Source organism: Oryzias melastigma, linkage group LG21 (assembly GCF_002922805.2).
Source record: "Oryzias melastigma strain HK-1 linkage group LG21, ASM292280v2, whole genome shotgun sequence".
In the NCBI taxonomy this organism is placed as follows: domain Eukaryota; kingdom Metazoa; phylum Chordata; class Actinopteri; order Beloniformes; family Adrianichthyidae; genus Oryzias; species Oryzias melastigma.
The window spans coordinates 5,904,666-5,926,936 of NC_050532.1; the positions used below are offsets into that span (position 1 = coordinate 5,904,666).

Sequence of the window (22,271 nt, forward strand, 5' to 3'; positions counted from 1 at the left end):
CTTCAAAAAAAAAAAAAAATCAGGCTGATCTGGTGCTTCTGCATCTGCCTTCAACGCACATGAACGATGAAAAATTGGAGCTAATGTGACAGAAAAGACACAAAGTGTTCCCAGCGTTTTCCCAGAGGAGAACAGACGCCCACATCTGTGTCATTACAAGAACCTTTTCTTTTTTTTTATTTACCTATAGGATCTCAACATTCTAAGAACTTTGGTGTAAACTAAAAAAAAAATCTGGTTCTGATAAAGTTGAAGTCTTAGAAAGTGCATAAATAGAGATAATCTGGTGTATTACCAAAGCTAACCCCATGTGCCAAAGAGAGGATGGGACTGAGGGGTCCTTTAAAGTGAATCCCGCCCCCGCATGTCGACAGATCTCTGAATGTGGATGTTACTTCAGCACATATTCCCATTCTGAGTGGCAAAAAAAAAGTTCATATCTGCTTAGCTGCAATCACAAAACTTAAAGTTGGAAAATAAAAAAAGAATAATAAAAAAATTAAAGCTTTCAAGCAACACTTGATCAGTTTAGCCTTTCATAGTGTACCATGAAAGATGGCACTTTTGGTTGCAAAAAGGAGCTTTGAAGGACGTGAATGAGTGAAGTTTATGTAAAAAAAAATATGGGAGCAAAATGTGATTTTACCTGAGTGAGTTTTATGAGCTTTTTCCACCACTCTGATGAAAAAGGTGTTTTGAACATGCTCTTGATGATTTTTCTAATAATGGAGGATATATATAAACCTAAAATATACTTTCTGAGTATTTGTGAATCATAAGGAGACAAAAACATTTGGAAAAAAGCTTGGAGATATGACTTAAGCTACAGCTGTAAGCCACAAGCTTCATGTTTCCTTGTGCCACTAATATTAGGTTCGTGGTACACTGCAAAAAGTGAACCATTTTTATCAATTAACAAATGTTCTTTAATTTGTTAGATTTAAATTGTTTACTTTTCCTTAAAAACATTGTTTAAAATTTAATGAAAAAAAAATAAAAATTTTAAGAGTTTTTCTTAAATGATCCAACATTTCACTTTTTAACAGTTTGTTAGGGGCTGTAAGCTAGAGGGAGAGCCAATAACCAAAGGAATGATGGGAAGTGGGGGTGGACTTACTTCACACCTATGGTTAGAGGGGAATAACTCCTGCTGCTCTGCAGAAACTATGTCCAAGAAAACTACACGTTTTTTTTTTTTTTTGGTTTGTTTTTTGCTAAATACAACAAAATCAAGATCAAAACCATTTAAGGAGTGGTATAAAAAAGATTGTGATTGAAATTGGACATTAGTTAAAATAATTTAAAGAAAAGAAAAATGTAATGTTTAATTCAATAAGATTTTTCAAAAATGGGAATAAAGAAATCCCTTTTTAAATGGTTTTCCCAAATTATCCCTAAAGTTGCAAAGCCCATTTCACAGTTAAGAGTCACTTGAGCTGATGACTGGTTTTGTGGATTATCATTTCTGAGATATTCAGAGACATTTATGAGTGAATAAGAACAAAAATGCAGAACTGCAGCTCACTACGGTGAACAAAACTGTACTTTTTTAAAGAAAATCAGCCTCTGATAATTTGGGTAGGAATATACAATATAAATGTATTTCATCCTATTTATTTGGAAACCATTAATTAACCATTTTTGACAAAACTCCCATTCATTGTGTTATGTACTGCATATATAAGTGTCTGTTTATGATTTATATTGGGATCATACAAGTGCGTGTGTGGATGTATGGACATGTACCTATTTTATTTTTATTTTCTAATCAAATCAATTGTCTTATGTCTTATGTATATATGTATTTTTCTTTTGTTTGACTTCTTTAGTATTTTTGGTTGTTTGATTGCTTGAAATAAATTAAATTTCAAATGTCTCCTATTTGTTTTAATCCTTCACCCACACATGGTTCCATCATCTGCCCCCACACGTGGTATCTAGAAGCTTTCAGACACTACTGGAAAAAAAAGGTCAGAATAAGGCCAGCCAAGTCAACACATTTACATGAAGAAATTCCTGCAGACTAATACACATACAGATGGGACAGAGAAGCATCCTGAATTAAAATAAATGTTTTTTCTATTCATTAACTCTGTCCAGATGTGTCCTCTTTGGGCTCCTGGTTTATCAAAGCCTATTTAATCCTTGGAATCACAGAGGGATGACCAAGGAGACATTTGAGTGTCATCTATGTTTGGATTTGAAAGCACCTCTTATCCTAATTTGAAAGCAAAACCGACAACGAAACCTTCCATTTAGCAGCTAAAATCAGTCAAATCCACATAAATCCGATGAGGTCAAAGCTGAAGCAACAGGTCAAACACCTGATCTCTCACAGGTACTAACATTCACGATCCTTGAAAAAGGTGGATTTTTTATTTATTATTTATTTTATTCTTCCCAATTTGACATCTACATTTTCCTACACTCACACAGTTTGGTGCACCGAACTAATTACTGACTCTGCTCTCCTGACATTTTCCTAATTGGAATGAATATGTGCTGGAGGAGCAGGCCGGTGACCCCCAAAATTAAAGAGGAGATTGTGTTGGAAAAGCGTAACCCTCAATCCAGGGAGACACTGACCTTTTTACATTCGTAGAAATGGGATTCATTGCTGATATTGTAGCGCTAGACAGTTATATGAATTATAGGCATTAAAAAGACAATATTTTTTAGAAGTGGCACCTGCGACAGCTCAGTATACTTGGCCAAAGCAGAAGGATTCTGACAGCTTTCAGTCAAATCACAGATATTGAACACTTTTAAAAGATAACTTTTGTCAACAAATGTTGAATTTAGCCACAAAAGATTCAATTAGCTCCTCTTATAATAAGTTTTTTTCAGATAGTGACTAAACTTTTACATACATATGAACAAAACAGACACATCAAAGTTCCCAGACCTTGTCTCCGTAGTCTCCGTTTCCTGAGACCAAAGATGCGCACTTTGGAGAAGATGTCGACCAGATTCCCATTGCAGAGCCCCTTGTTCTTGTTGGGGCTTTTTCTGCGTCGGTTGGTGGAGGGTCGGTCCAAGTGCTGCTCCCGCGCCTGTCTCTTCTGCCTGATCAGCCCACTCGCGATGGCAGCAGCCATGGCTCAAAATGTCACAGCTGCTCAGGTCCAGTCTGCGCCCGGCGGAGCACAGACTACACAAACAGTCGCCTGTCAGAGCTCGCAGCCCCGGCGGGTCACAGTCCCATGGTCGCAGCTATGGGTGATGTCAAACTCCAGCTGGGCAAATCTCTAGAATCTCATTCTTATTTCAGTCCGAGAACACATGACATGAAAGCAAATTGTCTTCATCGAAAAGAAAAAAAAAATTGGGGTGGGAGAAAATGGAATGCGTAAATCCACACATCAGTGATGGATGGAGAGCAATGTCAGACTCGCGCGCGCTGATACTCCAGAGGGATTATTCATACCTATACGGTCCTTTTTTTCTGCTCACTGTCTGTGGAGTGGTCACGTGCATCAAAATCTTTTTTTTCCCCTGAAATCCGACCCCCTCCTCCTCCTCTTGTTCGTCTTCCCTGATCCCTCTGCCAGACTGCTTTATCAGAAGACGCGGGGACGCCCGTGCAGCGCGCCGCCAGCAATTAAAACAAACACAGGCGCCTCCTACAAGGATCACGCCCGGCTGAAGCGCGCAGCGCGGGGCCAAGCCAAGTTTCCAAGAAGAAACCAGCGACGAGGTCCCCCGAGGAGCCACGGGGGGACGCAGAGACAGGATAGGAGCGGTGCCAAAAAAGATGAGGATTTCTAATCCAGCATTTAGAGTCTCTTCGTGTATTCAAGGGGGGGAAAAATCTGTGAAGATGGTATTTTTTTGCAAAGATGGATGCGTTTTTTTTAAAAACGGACAAGCGATCCGCGCGTCATGACGCGTAACCAGAGCGCAGGAAGGATTTTCCCGAGAAGCCAAATATTCCTCCAAGTCAAAAGGGAAAAATAAATAAAGAACTGGTCACTCGGTTAATCTTAAATCAACACATCTCTTAAATCTTCTCATCAACAAGTCCTGAACACTCGTTAGTACACGCCTGACGGTGGAGGATGTCCTCCCCCACACCCTCCCTCTTCAAGCCCCTGCTGCTCGGAGGTGGATAAACCGCCGCTCTGCATGCTGCTGGTAGCGTGCAATCTTTCACTCCTCTGAGGAGGAGACACTTTCAGGCGACTTTACAGTCAGAATCTCATTGCAGAATAAAAAAAATGTGGGGTGCATTATTCAAACCCCAACACCCCCCCATATGGTGTCCAAAAACATCCAACTAAATGCCTTTCACTTTGTGCGTCAAAGAAAAGCAGAAACGTCAGGCTGCAGCCTTCATTTCAGCACCGCGGACAGCTCCGTGCATTTCAGCACCACACTTTGAGAGGCTTTCTTCACAGCTGCCTCCCCATGACATGCGCCAAAAGGTGCCTCAGGTCCACCAAAGCGAGGTGACACCCTCACCCCAACGTGTGAGGAACCCTCACCTCAAATATTAATGCGAATCTGAATGTCTTCTCCCTATAATAAACATTTTAAAGAACAGTTTTAGCAATTTTGCTGGGTTTAGGCTGACTATAATTCCAGCTTCAATCACACAGAAATTAGAAAAAAACTCAAGAGAGCCATCTGCTGTTTGTTGCAGTAATTAAACCTGCTGGGCTCATGGGAGACTGAGCCGCACACCTGTTGACAGTCAGCTGGATGCAGCTGAACGAAGGCGAGAGGAAAAACGAATGATCCTTTACAGTCTTTCAACGCACACAGGAGGAAAGCTCTGCTTGTGCGGATGCAGGAGCATCACCGCGTTCTGTGGATGCAGCAAAGCTGCTGTCCTGCTGCTGTGATGCTGTTCACTGATGCCGGCGTGCAGTTAAGGCAGCAGCCAGCAGCGGACACTGTCAGCTCACATCAGGACCCATCAGCACGGATATGAATGTCATTTAAAACACTTCAATATTTCAAAGATCTACTAATTTAACATTAAATTAAAATATATAAGAAATGTGGTGGTAATTTTTAATTATTATGAATGAAAACAAAGTAAAATGGATAAAAATAAAATGAATACAATTTAATTAGGTATTTATAAAACTAACATAGAAAGCAAATGTTTTTCTTTTTTTCAAAAATAAATACATAAGAAGAAGTGTGGTTTTTCCTATATTGAAAATTACTTTTAACCTATAAGAACCCATTCTATTTTCTTTTGTTAATGCTTTTCGTCCCTTAAAAAAGAGATCTAATCTCAATGGGATTTCCTGGTAAAATAAAAGTTAAAAATGTTCTTTAACTCAAAATGATGTGGATTTGGCACAGACAAACTGGACCATTGGAAAACATCTCAGATGTTTTCTCGTTACACTGATGTCACCGCGGATTATTTTTAAAATAAAATTTAAGCAATCCAAGAAAAAAATTAAAATCTTTGTTAGTTTTACTGATATGCAGGACCAAGAAAACAACAAATTTGCTCACATAAGTAGATGAACTGCGACTTTCATCTTCAACCTCCTGATAATTTATCATAAATGAAAAGTTTCTGCTTTAAAGTCGATGCAACATTAAGGTAACTGGAAGAGGTTTACCTCAGTATGAAACTGAAAGCATGGACAGCTTCCTATATGCATCACAAAAAACGAACAAACTACGAGTCTAAATCGACATTATAGTAAGTAAAACCCAGAAAAACACACCAAAGATCTATGAAATCATTGATGAAACGCTAAGGTGCACATACCTACATTTTTTTTCCTCCTGCTTGTGAATGTGTGTGAGTCCATGGCAGTCCCACTCCATCTCTAAGTCGGGACCTTTGCTTGTGACTTCGATTTATATACCGGCCCTTCAAGGCTTTAATGCGGTTACTTTGAACTGACAGTCTGCCCTGAGGTGTTCACTTTAGTTTGGCCACAAAGCAAACTTTTCTATCCATTTTCTAACTTGGAATAAGTAATAAAACAATAACAAATTGAACGGTTTTTGCTCCGTTTGGTTTAATCTACAGACATTTGACACCAAAGGAAAAAAAAAATCACTATGAATAATATATAGTTATATAAAAGCTTTATTACCTCATAAACAAAACACTGCAGATAAAGAGTAGCTTATATCTTATGTGCATGAAAAACAAGAAAAGTCTGTTTGTTCAGAGGAGCAGGATCCAGAATAAATGCAGCCTCATCAGGTCAGGACATTTCAATCCAATCTCCTTAGAGGAAATCACATTAGATGTCTTGCTGCTGGGCCACAGCAAATGTCACGCAAAGAAAATGGGGTAAACAACCTATTGGGTCATAATTGCTACGTTGTTTTTTTACGTTATTTCATGACTCTATCTGATAGCTGCAGAATGACTCAGCGTTTCTTGAGCCCAGCTTTAAAAAAAAAAAATAAAAAAAATCCTAATTATGCTAATCAAAATCCACAGCATTATTAAGGACTTAGAGGTAATTTAATTTAGAATCTTTTCTAAAACCGCAGGATTGATGTAATTTTCTTTTCTGTTCCATCTTTTCCCACTTTAATGCTTAAGATGTTGAAGCACTTAATGTAATGAGCCCATCCGCTGAGCAATAAAAGCTCAGAGCCCACGAGTACATCTCCCACAATGCTTGTTTATGTCTCATTTGTTTTGATGGGTCAACCGGTCGGAGCTAACCGGAGCATGAAGGCTGGAGCTTGAACTCAGACCTGCAAACCACCAAGGAGCAAATAATAAAACCACAATTAATGATTTTTGAAAGCGTTTTTAAGAAAAAGTCTGGGGAACTAATGATCTACTCTGTTTGATTTGGACTTGGATCACAGGTAATCAATGGATTTGGATTACTTCAAGCAATCAAAAAAAGACAAATAAAATACATTAATATTAGATATATTAAATTTAGGATGACCACAAACTATTCTGACTGTAATGACATCCCTCTCAAATTTTCCTTTTATTGTTTTGCATTTGTGGAAATGCAGACACATTATGTTTTGCCCCCAGCGGTTGTTTTATTGCACTATTTGAAACCACTTAAGTTATGAAAATTGTAGCTCACAATGATTCAAGCACGCAGCTTAAATTTGTGTTTTTACGGAGACAAAACTTTCTACCCCATTAACCTGCTTCAGGATAAAGAGAACTGAAAGTTGCAGGTGGGCGTTGTAAGGTCCAAATCACACCAACAAATCACTGAAAACAAAACATATTTTGAAGATCACAATTAAAACAGCAAAATAAATATCAAAATACAACATTTTAGATTTTTTTTTTGTGTGTATTTTTCAAATCTGGGCTGAGAGTTTTGTAAATCTCCTACTGTCCTGTTGTGTTACCGTTTAATGGTTAGTATGGAGCAGATCCAGTATCAAATAACTTTTGGTTGTGTTTAACTTTTTTATATTTCATTTCAATTCCTGGAAATTACTTTTTTTTTCTAAAACGTTCCATCTTATTTCTTTTTTGTTTTTCATGAAAGTTTTTTTTTTATTTTTTTAATATTTGTTTTGCTTTTTTAAATTGTTGCTGTGATCTTTAAAGGGATTTATTGATGTAATATGGACCCTAAAGGCCACCGTAAAAATCCACTTCAGCTTAACTCACCTGTTTAGAATGTTTTCTACAAATACAATAACAGAATATCCAATAAGCGTGTTCATCATATGAAGTTAATTTGGGGTCTGTGGTGGTTTAAAGACACAAATGTATCACTGTCTACTCCAGAGGCTGTTTTCCTGTGCAGGGCCGCTGCATTGTAATGTTCTTGTAGAATTACCCTCTAAAAATCCAATAAAAGTCCAATTAAAACTTACCAAGCATATCTGTCTACTGCAGGCGGGAAGAAACAGAAAGCAACAAACACTAACTTCATATGTACAAAGTATATCTTTATAAATAAATACCTTATTTAAGAGGGACCCTATAAGATATTTAACCCTCTAACTACCTGCTCCAACACACAGTAAAACAGTTTTAAAAACATTGTCTGTTACTCACCCAAGGCTATAAGAAATAGAGAAACTATTTTCTTCATTGATTTTTGTTCTTCTCTGTGAGGCCGTTGGTGTGTTAAAGCCCTTTAGAGTCAGAAATGGTGGTAAATCAATTCTAGCGCTGTGCATGGATTTTAAAATAATGACATTTGCAAAATATCTATGGTCCACAGCCAGTGTTGCCAGATTGATCTTTTTTTGACGGGTCTGGTGGTTCTCAGATGATTTTTGGGCTGAATAACTTTGACACAATCTGGCAACTTTGTCCACAGCAGTCATGGATGGTAAGGTTTTATCATTTTTTAATTTATTGATACAGTGAAGTGGATTTGATACTTTTATTTTATATCTACATGCTTGATCTTTTGTTGTAAAATTTAAAAATAGTTTGATCTCAATTTTGTGGGGTTTTTTTACAATAAAAAATGACCAAATTTACCACTTGGAATGGAGTTTTTTGGACAGTTTTAGGCTCATTGTGGACTTATGTAATATAATCAAATATATATCTGTAAAAAATTATGCTTAAAAAAATACCTCAGGAAACCACAAAATACTGAGAGCTATTAACCTTATAGACTACAAGTTAATAGAAGATATTTCTGAATTATCATATTTAAAATCTAACCTCAAAATTAGATAGCTGCAGATAAGAAAGCTGCAGATTTTCTTCACCGTTTCATTTTTTAAAGGATTTGTAGCCAACACTATCAAATGTAAACTCCTCATGTAAAAACCAGCATAGTTAATCCAGATGACGGCAGAAAGCCGGCCTGTCCCACAGCGGATGTTTGTAGAGAAACAACAAACGAGAACCTCCAGACGCCTGATTACGTTATGAAGGATGTTCAACTTTCAAAAAACTGCAGTTCCGTGAAATAGAGGACGACTTCAAAGAAGCTCAGCACTAAGGCTGACTCAAGAGTTCAACCAACTTTGAATAATTAACCCTCAGGGGGTCGTTTTTTTTTTCTAAAATCACTAGAAGGCAGATAGTTATAAAATTCATTTGGAATGTTTTCCTTCTTCTTGAAAATCTAATCCATTTAATTTTTCTATTTTTTAAATTTAATCTTCATTTAACCAAATTAGGACCCATTTAGAGCAGACCAAGAGGTCAGCAGCTCGTAAGATTCAAACAGATAAAATACAGTTTTAAAAGATATAATAGTAAATAGAAACAATGTAGATAAAATAGAACTTTAAGATTAAGAAACAGAAGAGTATTATATTTGAGATGCAGCTGAATTAAAAGCCTGTTTTAGATATTAGATAATCTATTCTAATCTAATCTAATCTAATCTAATTTCCAATATTTTTTTCTGACATGAGGAATAAGCAAATGTTCAAAATCATTTACACAAAGTATAATGACTTCTTTATCCTTGTAGGACGGAGCTTAAAGGGTAACCAAACAGGGAAGTAGGAGGCTGACTCCACCCACAACCGAAATGTGAAAATCCAGTCAGGGGTTGGGGCTGGGGGTCGGGACTGTTATCATTAGTGGAGCTGCAGATCATGACGTCAGACTTCTGAAATGATGTAGGACTTAAATGGTTTGACCAATCAAAAAAAAAAAAGATTCAACCTGTAGGGGGCAGCACACAGACGGTTTTTGACCATTATTTTTAGAATTATACGAGTTTATTTTAAATTGTCTAAATTGATCAAAGACCAACAATCAGCACTTTCAAAGTCCCATTTGTGGAGGTCAACAGACAAAATAAAGTTGATTTAGGGTTTGGTTACCTTTTAGCTAGGAAGGGTCAAACCCAAGAGGAGTTTATAGGTCAGAGTCTACTACGCGTCGTAAATTGTATTTCATATTTGTACATGTTTGATATTGGAGTGTACTTGTGAATACACAATGGCAAGTACACACAGTTGAATGTGCTCCTCTGTGATACATGTGTGATACATTAGTGTTAAGTCATTCGTCATTGTAAGCAGATGTACTTCAAGGGTTTTGACCAATGGGTTTTGAGTTTTTACAAATTTTTGGTCGATTGAGTCTTGAAATACGTAGTTCATGCGTATTTTACGTAGTTCATACCCAATTAATAGATGAATGCATGTGCAAATTGGTGGCTTTCCACGATCGTTCCATGTGGAGAAGGTCTGGTCTCTCACTTTCACAGAAAGCGAGAAAAGTTGTGGTCTTTTATATGAAATTGTTGACTTTTTAACCAGGAGAATCAGACAGTTGAAATAAAACAAAGCATTGCAAGGGCCTGACAGGTGCTGACCATGGCGCTAACATGTATTGATTTCTACCCAGTTCTCTGAAAGTGAAGAAATTCAATGACGTGCGGGTTTACGTGTTCTTTGTGTGGTTTATTCGTACTTCTTCCAGGGTTTTAACATTTTCATTTGTGATACATGTGTGAAAAATTCATGTATGACCACAACTTTTTCCACACATATTCACAAATGACCAGTTTTTATCCGTGCAATATGCACACATTGTACATAGCGGCAGTGTGACATGGCCTTTACAAATCAAGTATTGATTGATTGTTTTATTTCAGGCATAAATTGTGAAAAATACAATACAAAACAAACAAACATTTGAAAGTTATTACAGAAATAATGAAATGCATTGATTAGAAAATTGAAAACAAACAAAAAAACACACTTATGTCACATTTGATCGATTAAATATGAACTAAAGTCAAGTAGAGTTTGATTGAATAGTATAGTATAGTATAGTATAGTATAGTATAGTATAGTATAGTATAGTATAGTATATCAGGTGAGACTATTTTCTCTCCATATTTTTTTCCACTTAAATCAAAAACTCTAATATATCGAGTGTCCTTTTGCAACCTGAAGCACAAAGATTGATGCACATGTGAGTAAATGATGGACGACTCATGAAGCAAACTGCTAAACCGGAGACCCCTGGACATCTGATCAATTTGAAGAACTGATGCAACAACTGCAGAGTGAACGGAACAGCTAACTCATCAAGTCTGCTCACACACCTTTAAAAAGCTGCTCCATCATCTCATACAGACAATCATCACAAACGCACACCACATAATCTCTCATAATCAGCAGAAAGTCATTGAAATATGCTAGCAGAGATCATGCATAGCTGCCTAATGATGTGTCTATATGTTGTGAGCGTGATGGAGTGCAGGACTGTCCTGGGCGTGAGATGGAGTGGGCTGGAGGTGTGAAGTTCTCCGACGGAGACATTAATTAAACACGGCTGCTTCAAACTGTTACAGCCAATTATCAATAGCCAAAGATGAATAAAAATAGATGATTCATAAATAGAATGTATAGAATTAAGTGAACACATGAAAAAAACAACGAATGAGTAATTCTTGTTTACGCTAAATTAGAAAATGAAGTTAAAAAAATGGAATAAAAGCAGTTAAGAATCAACATTCTGGTCATATACATCCTCTGTCTCATCACCTCTACCTGCCATTCTGCCTCGCATACACAAACACACCCCGCTCCCTCCTTTGATCCTATTTTAAGTCTGCAGCAGTGATGGAATATGCCTTGTCAGCAGCTTCACAGAGTGTGGATCCTCGGAGAAACCCTGGACATCATGCTGTCAGAGAATATCAATTAGTCCAAGTCTCTCTGGTATAGCCTCTCTCCAGAGCTGAAGGGCTGACAACAAGCTTGTGCGTGTTTCAGGGTATTGAGGTAACTGAAAAAACATGTCCACTATAGCTTGAAAATGCAAAAAAAAAAGCACATTAAAATTAATATCTTGCAGGTGGAGGAGCATCTGTGTGTCGCATAGCTCAACAGAATGTTAATCAGAGTAAAGTCAGGTCAGGTGAGGCGACGTTTGGTAATTCGCAGAGGAGATGTGGAGGAAATCAGGTCAGAAAATGCTGCTGGGGATACACGAGATGCCACGTTTTTTCATGTGTGCCAGCAAGATGAGTTTGCAAAACCACAGTGGTGGGTGCAGTAAAGGAAGAAGAAAAGAAAGAACGTGTCCCTATTCAAGGTCCATTTTAGGATCCAAAGTAGGTAGCTGACCCTCAGGTACAGAGCTTCCATATGCTGTACTTGAAACCAACCAGGGGCGGAGTTAGGACATTTTAGGGAGGGGGTCACTTTAGAAGAAGATATTGGAAACAATAAGATCAAAAATATCCTTGTTTTTGTTCTTATATCATTTAAAATGTTGCTTTTTTTGTTATTTTTACAATGCGTAAGGAAGCTTGAATTGATGAGTTCTAAATCTTTGTCAGTAATAATACTAGTATTGGCAGAAATTCAGGAGAGCAAGTATGGGGCAAAACTTTTTTCTTGGAGAGGGCAGCTGCCCCCTTGCCACCCACTGTAGCTCCGCCCCTGAAACTAACTAAAAACAAAGATTTTTTTTAATAAGTTTTCCAAAAAAAAGTATTACTTTAGACAAAAACTGGCATATCTGTGAAGTTACGTTGACTCCTCTCTCCGCAAGCGACCACTTCCAATAAAAAGTCTGCATGAAGCCTCGTTTACTGGGCGGTTCTGTCCGGTCTAGTTAATCTTTGCGAGCGTTCCACTGATTGGTTTGTTTTCATGGCACATATGAAGTGTACACTGCTACACTCATTGTAGTGCGACAACTAGAAAAGCAACATCTTTTTAGTGCTTTACTTCTGGTACATTGTGTATAACAGGAATTTAATGTTGTTTGAAAGAAGATTGTAAGAGGCTATAATGAGCATAATTCTTACAAACGTTGGAAACGTTAGCTTAAATGAGCGCTATATTGGCGCTTTCTTATGTCATCATCACTTCCTGCCAATCAACAGGTGGATACAGCAGCTCTGCCACTTTTCTATGAACCTACAACCGATCGGGGCCCCCTAGAGGTACAATTCGGTACTGTTTAATAAATCAATTTATTTTACAATGAAAACACTCAAAATACCGGACCGTATCGAACGCTTCATGAAAGCTTAAGTGTGCGTAAACGTGTTTCCAGTGGCAAAGATAGGAAATTATATTTGGCGTAGACTTTAGAAGGGGGACAAATGAAGACCACTACAGAAGAAAGGATCACAAAATATGCAAATGACATCATCTGAGGGGCTCAAGATTTCATTTAGAAATGTTGTTTTTGTTATTTTTGCAGAGCTTATAATAGCATTTATTGATGATTTCTCAATATTTGTCAGTGCTGAAACTAATATTGACTCAAAAAATTGTGGGTCATGCTCCGCCCCTTTTGGGTTCAAATTCCTTTTCTTGCATAGCTACGCACATTTGTAAGAGTGTTTTTGCGCTCTAAAGATGTGTGTCCACTGATTGCATGTTGAAAGACAAACCGGGTTGACCAATCAGGGACTTCATAGTGACATATAAATGAAGTCTCTTTTCATTTGCAAAAGTAACAACCATTTAGAAATTGATCATGGAGGCAAAATTAATAATTGTGGTTTCAATGACAGCAAGTGCTTTATAGATCAGAATAAAGCTGCAGGAAAAAAAAACTGGAGCAAGATTCATGAGATTTGCATCACTTTGACGTTTTGCACCAAATATTTTCCAAAAAACAACAACAAAAAAAAAAAGAAGAAGAAGAAACCCCTCCCAGCTGGTCCAGTGTGAACATCAAAAACATGCATTTAGTGCGTTCTTGAACACATGTCACACACTTAGTGTGTATGCAGCTTTATGCAACTCCTTGTTATTTACATTTTGTATTATTCCTTGAGTCACTTCAAATCCCACATTAGGATATATTTAACCCTTTTACACCTAAGGCATCACCGGTGACACTTAAAAACAAAATCTTTACTGTAACTTTCCAACCGTTATCACAATCAACGTCAGACGTTGATCTTGTTAACGGTTGAAAAGTTACAGTAAATCAAAGAACATAAACACTGGAGCTCCAGTGTTAAGGTTAAAAGCAGAAAATGTTTCAGTCATTTTTATCTATAATGGTTTAAAAATAATCAAGTTTCATTAATATTAATATGAATAAAAATACAAAGAAATTAAGACACTTTAAATGTAGTCTAATGACTTAAATCACACAGCTTCATTAAAGCAATCCACTGGCACTCACACAACACGCTCCATAAATCACCATTAAGAGCCTCGTCCCACTGCTGACAGCTCACACCATTGAGGTTTTCATCAGAGGAAATGAAAAACTAATGATGTTTGTAATTATACAGCTAATAATTATTTCGTGGACTTGCACTGCGACCCCCTTTTCACTGGGAGTTAAGTCAGGAAAAAAAACAGCGGAAGCTCGGCCGTGACAGTAGAAGTGTGCATGAGAGCGAGTGTTTGACTGTTACATAATGGAGATGATGAGGAGCGCCGTGATTATTCTGAACAATCTCTCATAATAACAGTGATTAGTCAGTGCAGATTACAATGGAACTGATGCTGGCACAGATCAAATGGCAAACCTTTGAATATGTACGTGTGCAAAGATTCCAAAGAATCTTTAAACATGTAAAAAAGCTATGTGAGAAATAGATTTAGCACACCTAACTTTATTTAAAATGAACACTATTTTTTTTTTCGCGTGATCTTTGTTTTTTTCTAAGATGAAAATGTAAATTTTGTCTAATTTCTTGTATTTTTTCTCTTAAGAGAAAAAATGTACAAAATTATCTCCAAAATATTCATTAATATATTTTTTTTAATTAATCAAATCAGCAGCTAAAAAAAACTTTATTTCACTTCCACATAAATTAGTCTGAGCTTGCAAAAAACTTTTACAAAACTAATTTTGCAAGGAAGCACTTTCCTTATGATTCATTTTGAAAAAGTTAAATAAATATATAGTGGAGATTTTTAGTTTTTTGGGAAACATAGCTAACAAACAGATTTTTTTTTTAAAAATTGATTAATAGTACAAATACAAACAGTATTCTGGATATAAAATCTTAACCTCCTCAAACCTCATTTAAATCTTTTTGCAGCAGCTTTTATAGCCACTATATCAACAGAAATACAGAACAGAGCTGATTTTATTACTGTTGGCATATTAATTTATCACACATATTAATGAAAGTTTGTTTGAGTTGTTTTCTTTTTCATGTATAACCTGATGTGGTCAGACTGCTTTAACAGTGTTTCACCACTAGAGAGCAGTACAGAGCTCAGATGGCAGTGAGGAGCTCCAGCTCAAAGAAAACTGAACAGCTCTGCAAAATAAAACCACATTTATTTAACTATTGTTTTGTGCTTTCATTGCTTTAAAAGATAAGTTAACAATACAATAAAGTCCAATCATTAAATTAATTAATATAAATTTTGGTTCACAAAATTGTAATATCAACACTTTAAAGGTTGCAACAGTTCTTACAGAAATCTTGTTTAGTATGACTCAAATAAACATAATTTAATGGAAAAAAATATAAAAATTATTTTTCACAAGTTATTGAAAAAATATTTAAGAGGGCAAACATTATTTTATTAAAAAAAATCAACAAAAGTGTAACACAGGGATGATAACCCCATGGATCTGATCTCCACATTTTCATGACAATTTTTGAACATTTTATTTCTAATACAGATAAAAAAAAAAAAAAAAGACATTTTGGAAAAAAAAAAAAAAGAGACGAGCATTTGTCATTTTTATTTGTTATGCATAGAAGCACTGACATATAGATCAGAACCTTACGACACACATCTGTCAACGTGAGTTCCTGGGACCACAAAGAGGTCATGTGACCACAGAGTTAACTCACAGGAAGCAGTTTTCCTAAATGAGTCTCATCCTAAATGAATGCAACAATTTACACAAACATGATAAAAACCTTTAGATGACACACTTGTACTTTTTTAATCGTATCATATATTATGTAATAGAAAAGGCACATTTTAGTCAGACACAAAAACAATTCTATGCAAATATGCAGACTTGAGTCAGCTGACAGAAAAAAAAGGCGTTAGTGCCTTTGAGCAATGTTTGCAAAGGTGTGAGTTATGAAAGAACCAAAGGTCAAAAAACGACTTAAGAAACTGTTTTGCATGTCTACAGTTAATGAGAAGTGATGTGTAGTTACAATGTTCTGGAAGTGCTATCCCATAATAGGCATGGCCTTCCTCATCCAGAATTAAAATAATTATTTATTCATTTATACACAAATTAAATGAAATACCTGGTTTGTGACTTCAGTTGTTATAAATGGAGATGAGAGTTTCACAGTTTATTATGATAAAATTATTTTGATGTAAAAACATTTATGGAAAGTAAATACTTTCTAATTTTACTTTTTCCTGGCCTTTTTTTAAAATGTGACTTCATTAACCAGGCAGCAATGAGGACACTGGTGCTGATCTTTATTCTGCCGCTGAAGCTCCATCACCTCCTCCTCCTCCACGCCTACCTACAGAGAACGTGGAGGAGGACTGAGAGAAGGGACACGTCTCTATCTCAGGGTTTTTTGGGTATTTCATGCTGACATTTTTGGCAGAAGACCGAGCAGCAGATGATGTTGTCATAGTGTTGCCGCATAAATGACACACCTTTGTTCTTTTCTTACTTGTGGTGTTAAACCGTATTCCTGGACCAAGCAGAGCATGCTGGGAAAAAGTTGTTAAAAATAGCTTTCATCAATAAGAATAGTTGTAATAACTTATTATTTGTTTTTAAACTGTAAAAAAGACTAAAAAATTTTTAGGAATGAGCATATTTTATTGTGTGCATCAGAATTTTAAGTTTAACTCAGCTATCTAGTCATTTAATTCACATAAACTATTTTACAATGTAAACTATAAAATTCTGTTTATTTTAATTTAGATACTAAGACAACAGATTTCCATTGTCAATAATTTAACAATAATAATAATTTAATTCAATAATAATAAAAAAAGAGAGGAAGTATTTATGTATATCTTAGTTTTGATCTATTTGTTTTAAAAAGTTGTTTCCACAAAATTTTGTCCATAATTCTAAAGGAAAGTAGCTGATAGTACTAACAAAAAGCATAATTCTCAGTGGTCTTTTAAATATTATTACGTTGTTTTTAGCCAAAATCAAAAAACTTGTGTCACTTTCTACAACATAGTTTCTGCTGAGTGGCAGTAGTTCATTAGAAATTCACCTCAGAGTTGAGGGCAGGAACGTTGGTAAGGAGCAACCCCGCCCCCCTTCTCCACCTGATGTTGAGATCTTGCAACAAGCAGCTTAAGGACAGAAATGCCATTTTAAGCTTAATTTTCCTAATATATCTCCTCCACCATTACATAAATGCGACAAGAACATGTTAAAAACACCAAAAATACCACTACATTTCACTGCATGTAGGGCGGACAAGTTTTATGTGAGAAACAGACAAGCCAAACACCATAAAACCAAACGGCTCAATCTGACTGTAAAGCACAGCTGTGGAAGTGTGTTGGTGCGGGCTGGCATGTTGCTGAAGCTTTTCCAGCAAACTTCTCTGTGCCGCAGAGTTTTCTCGACCCAGTTTTGAGTCTCATAAAATGGGTAATCTAAAGCAAAATATTTCACTCACAAATGTACAACGTAATTGCCAAAAAAGAAAGAGAGCAGGCCAACTTTGAGGCAGAGAGATTGGAGGAAATCAGAAACAAAGCCAAGAAAGAGTCTTTAAAGATGATTTTAAGTGGTATGAAATATCATTTACTTGTAGTATACTTGAATTTGGCATCTTGTTTCAATATTTTACTGTAGGTTTCTGTAAATGACGTACAACAGTTCAATAATAAAAATGAGAGAAGGATCTGACTACGCTTAGGTCTCATCTCTCTCAAAGAAACTCCTTATCATGTCTTCCTGTTCAGAGGGGTCTCTGGTACCTGCTCTTCCTGTCTGTTTATCCTGCAGGGGTCGCTGGCTCCTCCCCTTTCCAGTGTGCCTGCTCTGTAAGTGAGGACCCTAGAACCCTTCATCTACAGTCACCCCATTGTCTGTATATGAGAACTGGACTGAGTGAGTGTGATGTCACTCATGGAAACAATGAAACAAAGTCGGCATTCTTCTGGGATATAGATTTCGCCATGTCCGAACCAGAAATCGTCAGTATAAGCAGTGATTGGTCCAGTTGGTCTGAGTCAACATTTCTATGGCAACCACTCTCACCAATCAGGAGTGAGCTTAATACAAGTCCACACCTCTACCACTTGAAAGGAGGCTCGAGAGAATCAAACGTTTTTACAAACAGTTAGTGAGGCATCTGATTGGTCAGTTTATAACTCGAATAACTTACAATAAAGAACATTTATCATAAAAAAAATTATTGTGTAAAAAAAGTACTGCAAGACTTGTTCTTTTGACAAATCTGACAGAGTAAGATCTGTTTATTGATCTATAGAAGTACATAGGATTTTGGCTTCTTGGAACCAGCGGGTACTTCCTGTTTGGAATATCAGGGTGGAGGGTCCAGTTCTTCTACACGGTAAAAACACCCACTTGTTATCCCCTTCATGCCAGGTATCAGTCTTGCCACATTTAGAGTTCACTGCTTGTGTATTTCAGTCATATTTGAGATTGTATTCAGACTGTAAAAGTCTCCCGCGACGAAGTCCACTTGATTTGGTCCGGATCGAGTCCTGAATGTTGTGTTTGTTCTGTATTCAGATTGCTGTCAACCAGAAATTTTTGTTTTGGACCAAAGCCTGTAAACAAAACAACGTGACTAAAGATCTCTTCAGTCATTGGCTAGGAATTATGAGGGCGGGGCAAAGCAAGAAGAAATAGAATAATGGAAGTCCTACGCTTTGCAGACTTTGTCGGGATGGTTCACTTATTCAGACTTTATATTTTATAGTTTTGTTTGTATCATTGTCACTTTTTACTGCTGCTTTGGTACGACGGAGGCACGCCAGAAGGTGGTTGCTGAGGCAGGAACGGCTAAGACGGTATGCTAAGAAGTGTTTATGACATTTGGATTGTCGGAAAAACAGGGACAATCAATGTGTCTCACCTAAAGGGTTTTTATGAGCCTTTATTCAACCAACCACATTTCATAGAGTTGCTGTGTCTCTGAGTACAAAGCCTATTAAACTGAGGAATGTCAAGGTGAACTGGAGTTCAGTTCAACTGGAGATGCGTCTAAAAGCGGTTTCTGGTCCTGGACCATAGTCCACTTATTAAGAATAAAAAAGTGCTCCCAATTATCGGGTTAAACAAACTCCAGTTCACTTTAAGTGAGCCAAATGTGTCCAGTCTGAAAACTCCCTTAGTTTATTTGTTCAATTTTCTCACCATCTGTAAAGTGAGTCTATAGCCGCCATTAGGATCTTTCATAATCACTTTCATGATATCAATAATAACCAGGAAGTTCATTGAAATATTAATTTTCTGCTCATGTCAAAAAGCCAAGTAACTGTTAAGAACACCAGCGTTCCAAAGTACACCGAGACAAGACAGCGTGGTTAAATAAAACATGCAGCAGGTGACTCTGACAGAGACTTCTCTGTGTCTTGGCAGATGCATCTTTCCTGTTGTAATGTTCCTCCCGTGTTCTCCCAGCCTACAGAGGAGCTGCCCTTCTGACATTGCTCTAAAAATAGCAGCCCTCTGAAATAAAAGGGGAAACTCCAGGGATGGGTAAAACACATGTGAAAAGCCAGCGGACTGATATCTGCAGTCACAATGCACAGATGCATGCGCATTAGCGCACAGGTTGGTCTCTTCATCAACCCCACTGACACCAGGTCAATTTCTGCTGGGGGGAAATGGGCCTAATTTCTTTCAGTTGGCTCGAATTAGATTGCTTTGACTCACTAGACTTGTGGAAAGGTTGAACTCCAACCAAACTACTGTATCAGTATTTTTTTTTCTGCAAGAATGCCATGTTTTGCATACCTGTAAACTATTAACATAAATGTACAAAAACACCAGAAGATAAAACACTGAACGTGGTACAATTTGTGACTCAGAGGGGATCATATTTTATCATTTCTACTCTATAAACAAATTTGGAGCCAGCCTCATTTCTGTGCTGTCACATAACTTGTGTTTAGCAGTAATCCTCAGGCACTACAAATGAGTCAATCACTGTGATTTACTTCCTGTCACACGTTCTTACCTGAAGTGTTGATTTTTGCATAAATATTCAAATTCTCAATCACTAATTAATGTAAAGAAAGCCAAAAGTCGTGCACTATTGGCACTAAAACGATATCAAAGGTTTATGCTGTGAGGTGGGATGATCCCCAAATTCTGGCTCACACGAGCTTTAATGTCTTAAAGAAATCTGCACTCATGTCTAACAAATCATTTTATTGAAACAGTAGTGAGATATCACTGTTAGGACATTTTTTTTCTTTTATATATTTTTGATAATATAACAGAAACTAGGGCAGATAAAGAATATTATATTTGCACACAAAACCAATTTTGTACTCCTTTTGTATGCATAAAAATGCAATTTGTATGAATAGGATAAGTAGTTAGAGTGAGTGTAGCTTACATTTTTTTGTATTTATACATGTACTTTCTAGAGCAATGGCATAAAATGCCGTAAAAGCTCCACATAAATAAAAAAAAACAATAATAACCAAAATATTAGGTTTTTAAAGCAGATTCAAATCCGAATCCTCTTATACAAGTCAAACCAAACTATTTTTATATATATTTTTAAAAGCCCTTCAATAGAAAACTAGCCCACTGTCCTTTCCTCACCAACACATTCACCCCATAATGACCTCACACACATGAATACTGGAATGACTCTTATTGTGAAAGAAATGTAATGCCTATACTGTGAGGAATATAAAGTCCTCCTCTTGAAATTCCAAACATGCAGCCAGTATACATTATCAGGTTGTTTTGTAATTGAACTCCCTGGTCTGAAATTGGAGAGTGATGGTCACTCTCTGCTGTTTTTGTTTCTACTATTGACAGTTTTGTGTTCTGTTTGAAACTCCAGAACTAAGAGCGTCAAACAACGAATTGAGTATTCTCTCTAAATGAGATAGAGATGTTCTGTAAATGTTTCTTTTTTTTTTAAATTTAATATCGTTTACTTTAATCTGCAAAAAACACGTGGGAAATATGGAGAGAAAATAGTATCACGCCTATTTGTGCCTGTGTAATTCTTGATTTGCATAAGTATAAAAATTCAAAAAAATACAAAATTAAAATTACAACAGTTTGAAACTAAATCACACACAAATCTTTAAAAATTACACATTTACAGAGCAGAACTACCTGCTCTAGTCTGGTCGGATCAACCAGACAATATGTACAATCTAAGTTCAAAGAAGGGGAAAAGAAACTTATGATCCACCATTCTAGCAGCATGTACACACAAATCACTTACAGACGCGAAAAGAGTCAGATCAGATTTGTGCGTAAATGTGGTTTTGTGTTTGTGCGTATCAAGTGATTTCTGTGTAATCTTTAAAGATTTGTTCGTAATTTAGTTTTTAGCTGTTGTAATTTTAATTTGTGCATGTGTGAATTTCATTCTGTATTTTTTTTATTTCATAATTTTTGTACTTATGCACAAATGTAGGAATTACGCACGCACAAATCCAAGGTTACAAACAAATCAAGGTGATACAGTTGTCTTTCCATGGTAAACCTTAAGCCCTTTAGAAAAACAGTAAACCCTCTCATGTATGTTCTAATGAAAATCTAGTGTTGATCAAAATTGTTTCTGGTGCGTTTAGCAAGTTCTTCAGGCCTTATTTTGATTATGGAGGGCAAACACACAAAGATAAAAACGGTATTTCTGGGTATTTATTTTTTCAAATTCAGTGAATCAGGAGAAGAAGCTGCTAAAAAAGTGCATTTGTGATGTTAAAAAATACAACAGGCAGGCTATGAGCACTGCTACATTCTGATGCATCTACTTGTAGACAATAGATCCATGTACATCTTTGTTTTCCTGGAATCTGTACGGCTGCGGATAGCTCTGATGTTTTTGTTCCACTGATAAAGTTTGGGGTTTCAGGGGCTGTTAACTAACTGAAGATTGTACACAAATGGGTGACGGGAAGTGGGGGCAGGCTTACTTCAAGTCAATGGTTTTTCTAATGAACTACTCCAGAAACTATGTCCTAGAAAATGACAGATTTCAAACAAATTTTGGATAAAAACAGCATAAACAGTTAAAAATCCACTGAGAATACGTTTACAATAAATTGAAGTGGGACTTTAAAGGAAAAGACACCTCATAAATCTGGAGAAGAGAATACACATTTCTGCCTCTGTGTTCACAGTTTTACTCATAAAACTGCACACAGTCTCATGCACCTGCTGTCTCAGGTGCACACTTGGCTGTAAAGCCTGGTGAATATTCTCCAGAGGAAAGTTAACATCTGACACCTCTGTTGATCTTAGCTTCTTGTTTCTTGCTGTGTCTCCATTTTTTTTTTTTTTT

The 22,271-nt window shown here is 36.6% G+C and overlaps 1 protein-coding gene across 2 annotated transcripts in view; it reads right to left on the bottom strand.

The window, feature by feature from the left end:
* fgf14 (fibroblast growth factor 14) overlaps window positions 1-22,271 on the bottom strand; it is a 122,130-nt gene that overhangs the window by 44,741 nt on the left and 55,118 nt on the right. Inside the window, exon 1 of one of the 2 annotated variants that reach the window (XM_024287325.2) lies at window positions 2,906-4,921. The exons of the other annotated variant lie outside the window; for it this stretch is intronic. Coding sequence (XP_024143093.1) covers window positions 2,906-3,098 — 193 coding nt within the window. The 5' untranslated portion in view covers window positions 3,099-4,921. Of the gene's footprint in view, window positions 1-2,905; window positions 4,922-22,271 lie in introns of those variants that run through there. 2 annotated transcript variants of the gene reach the window in all.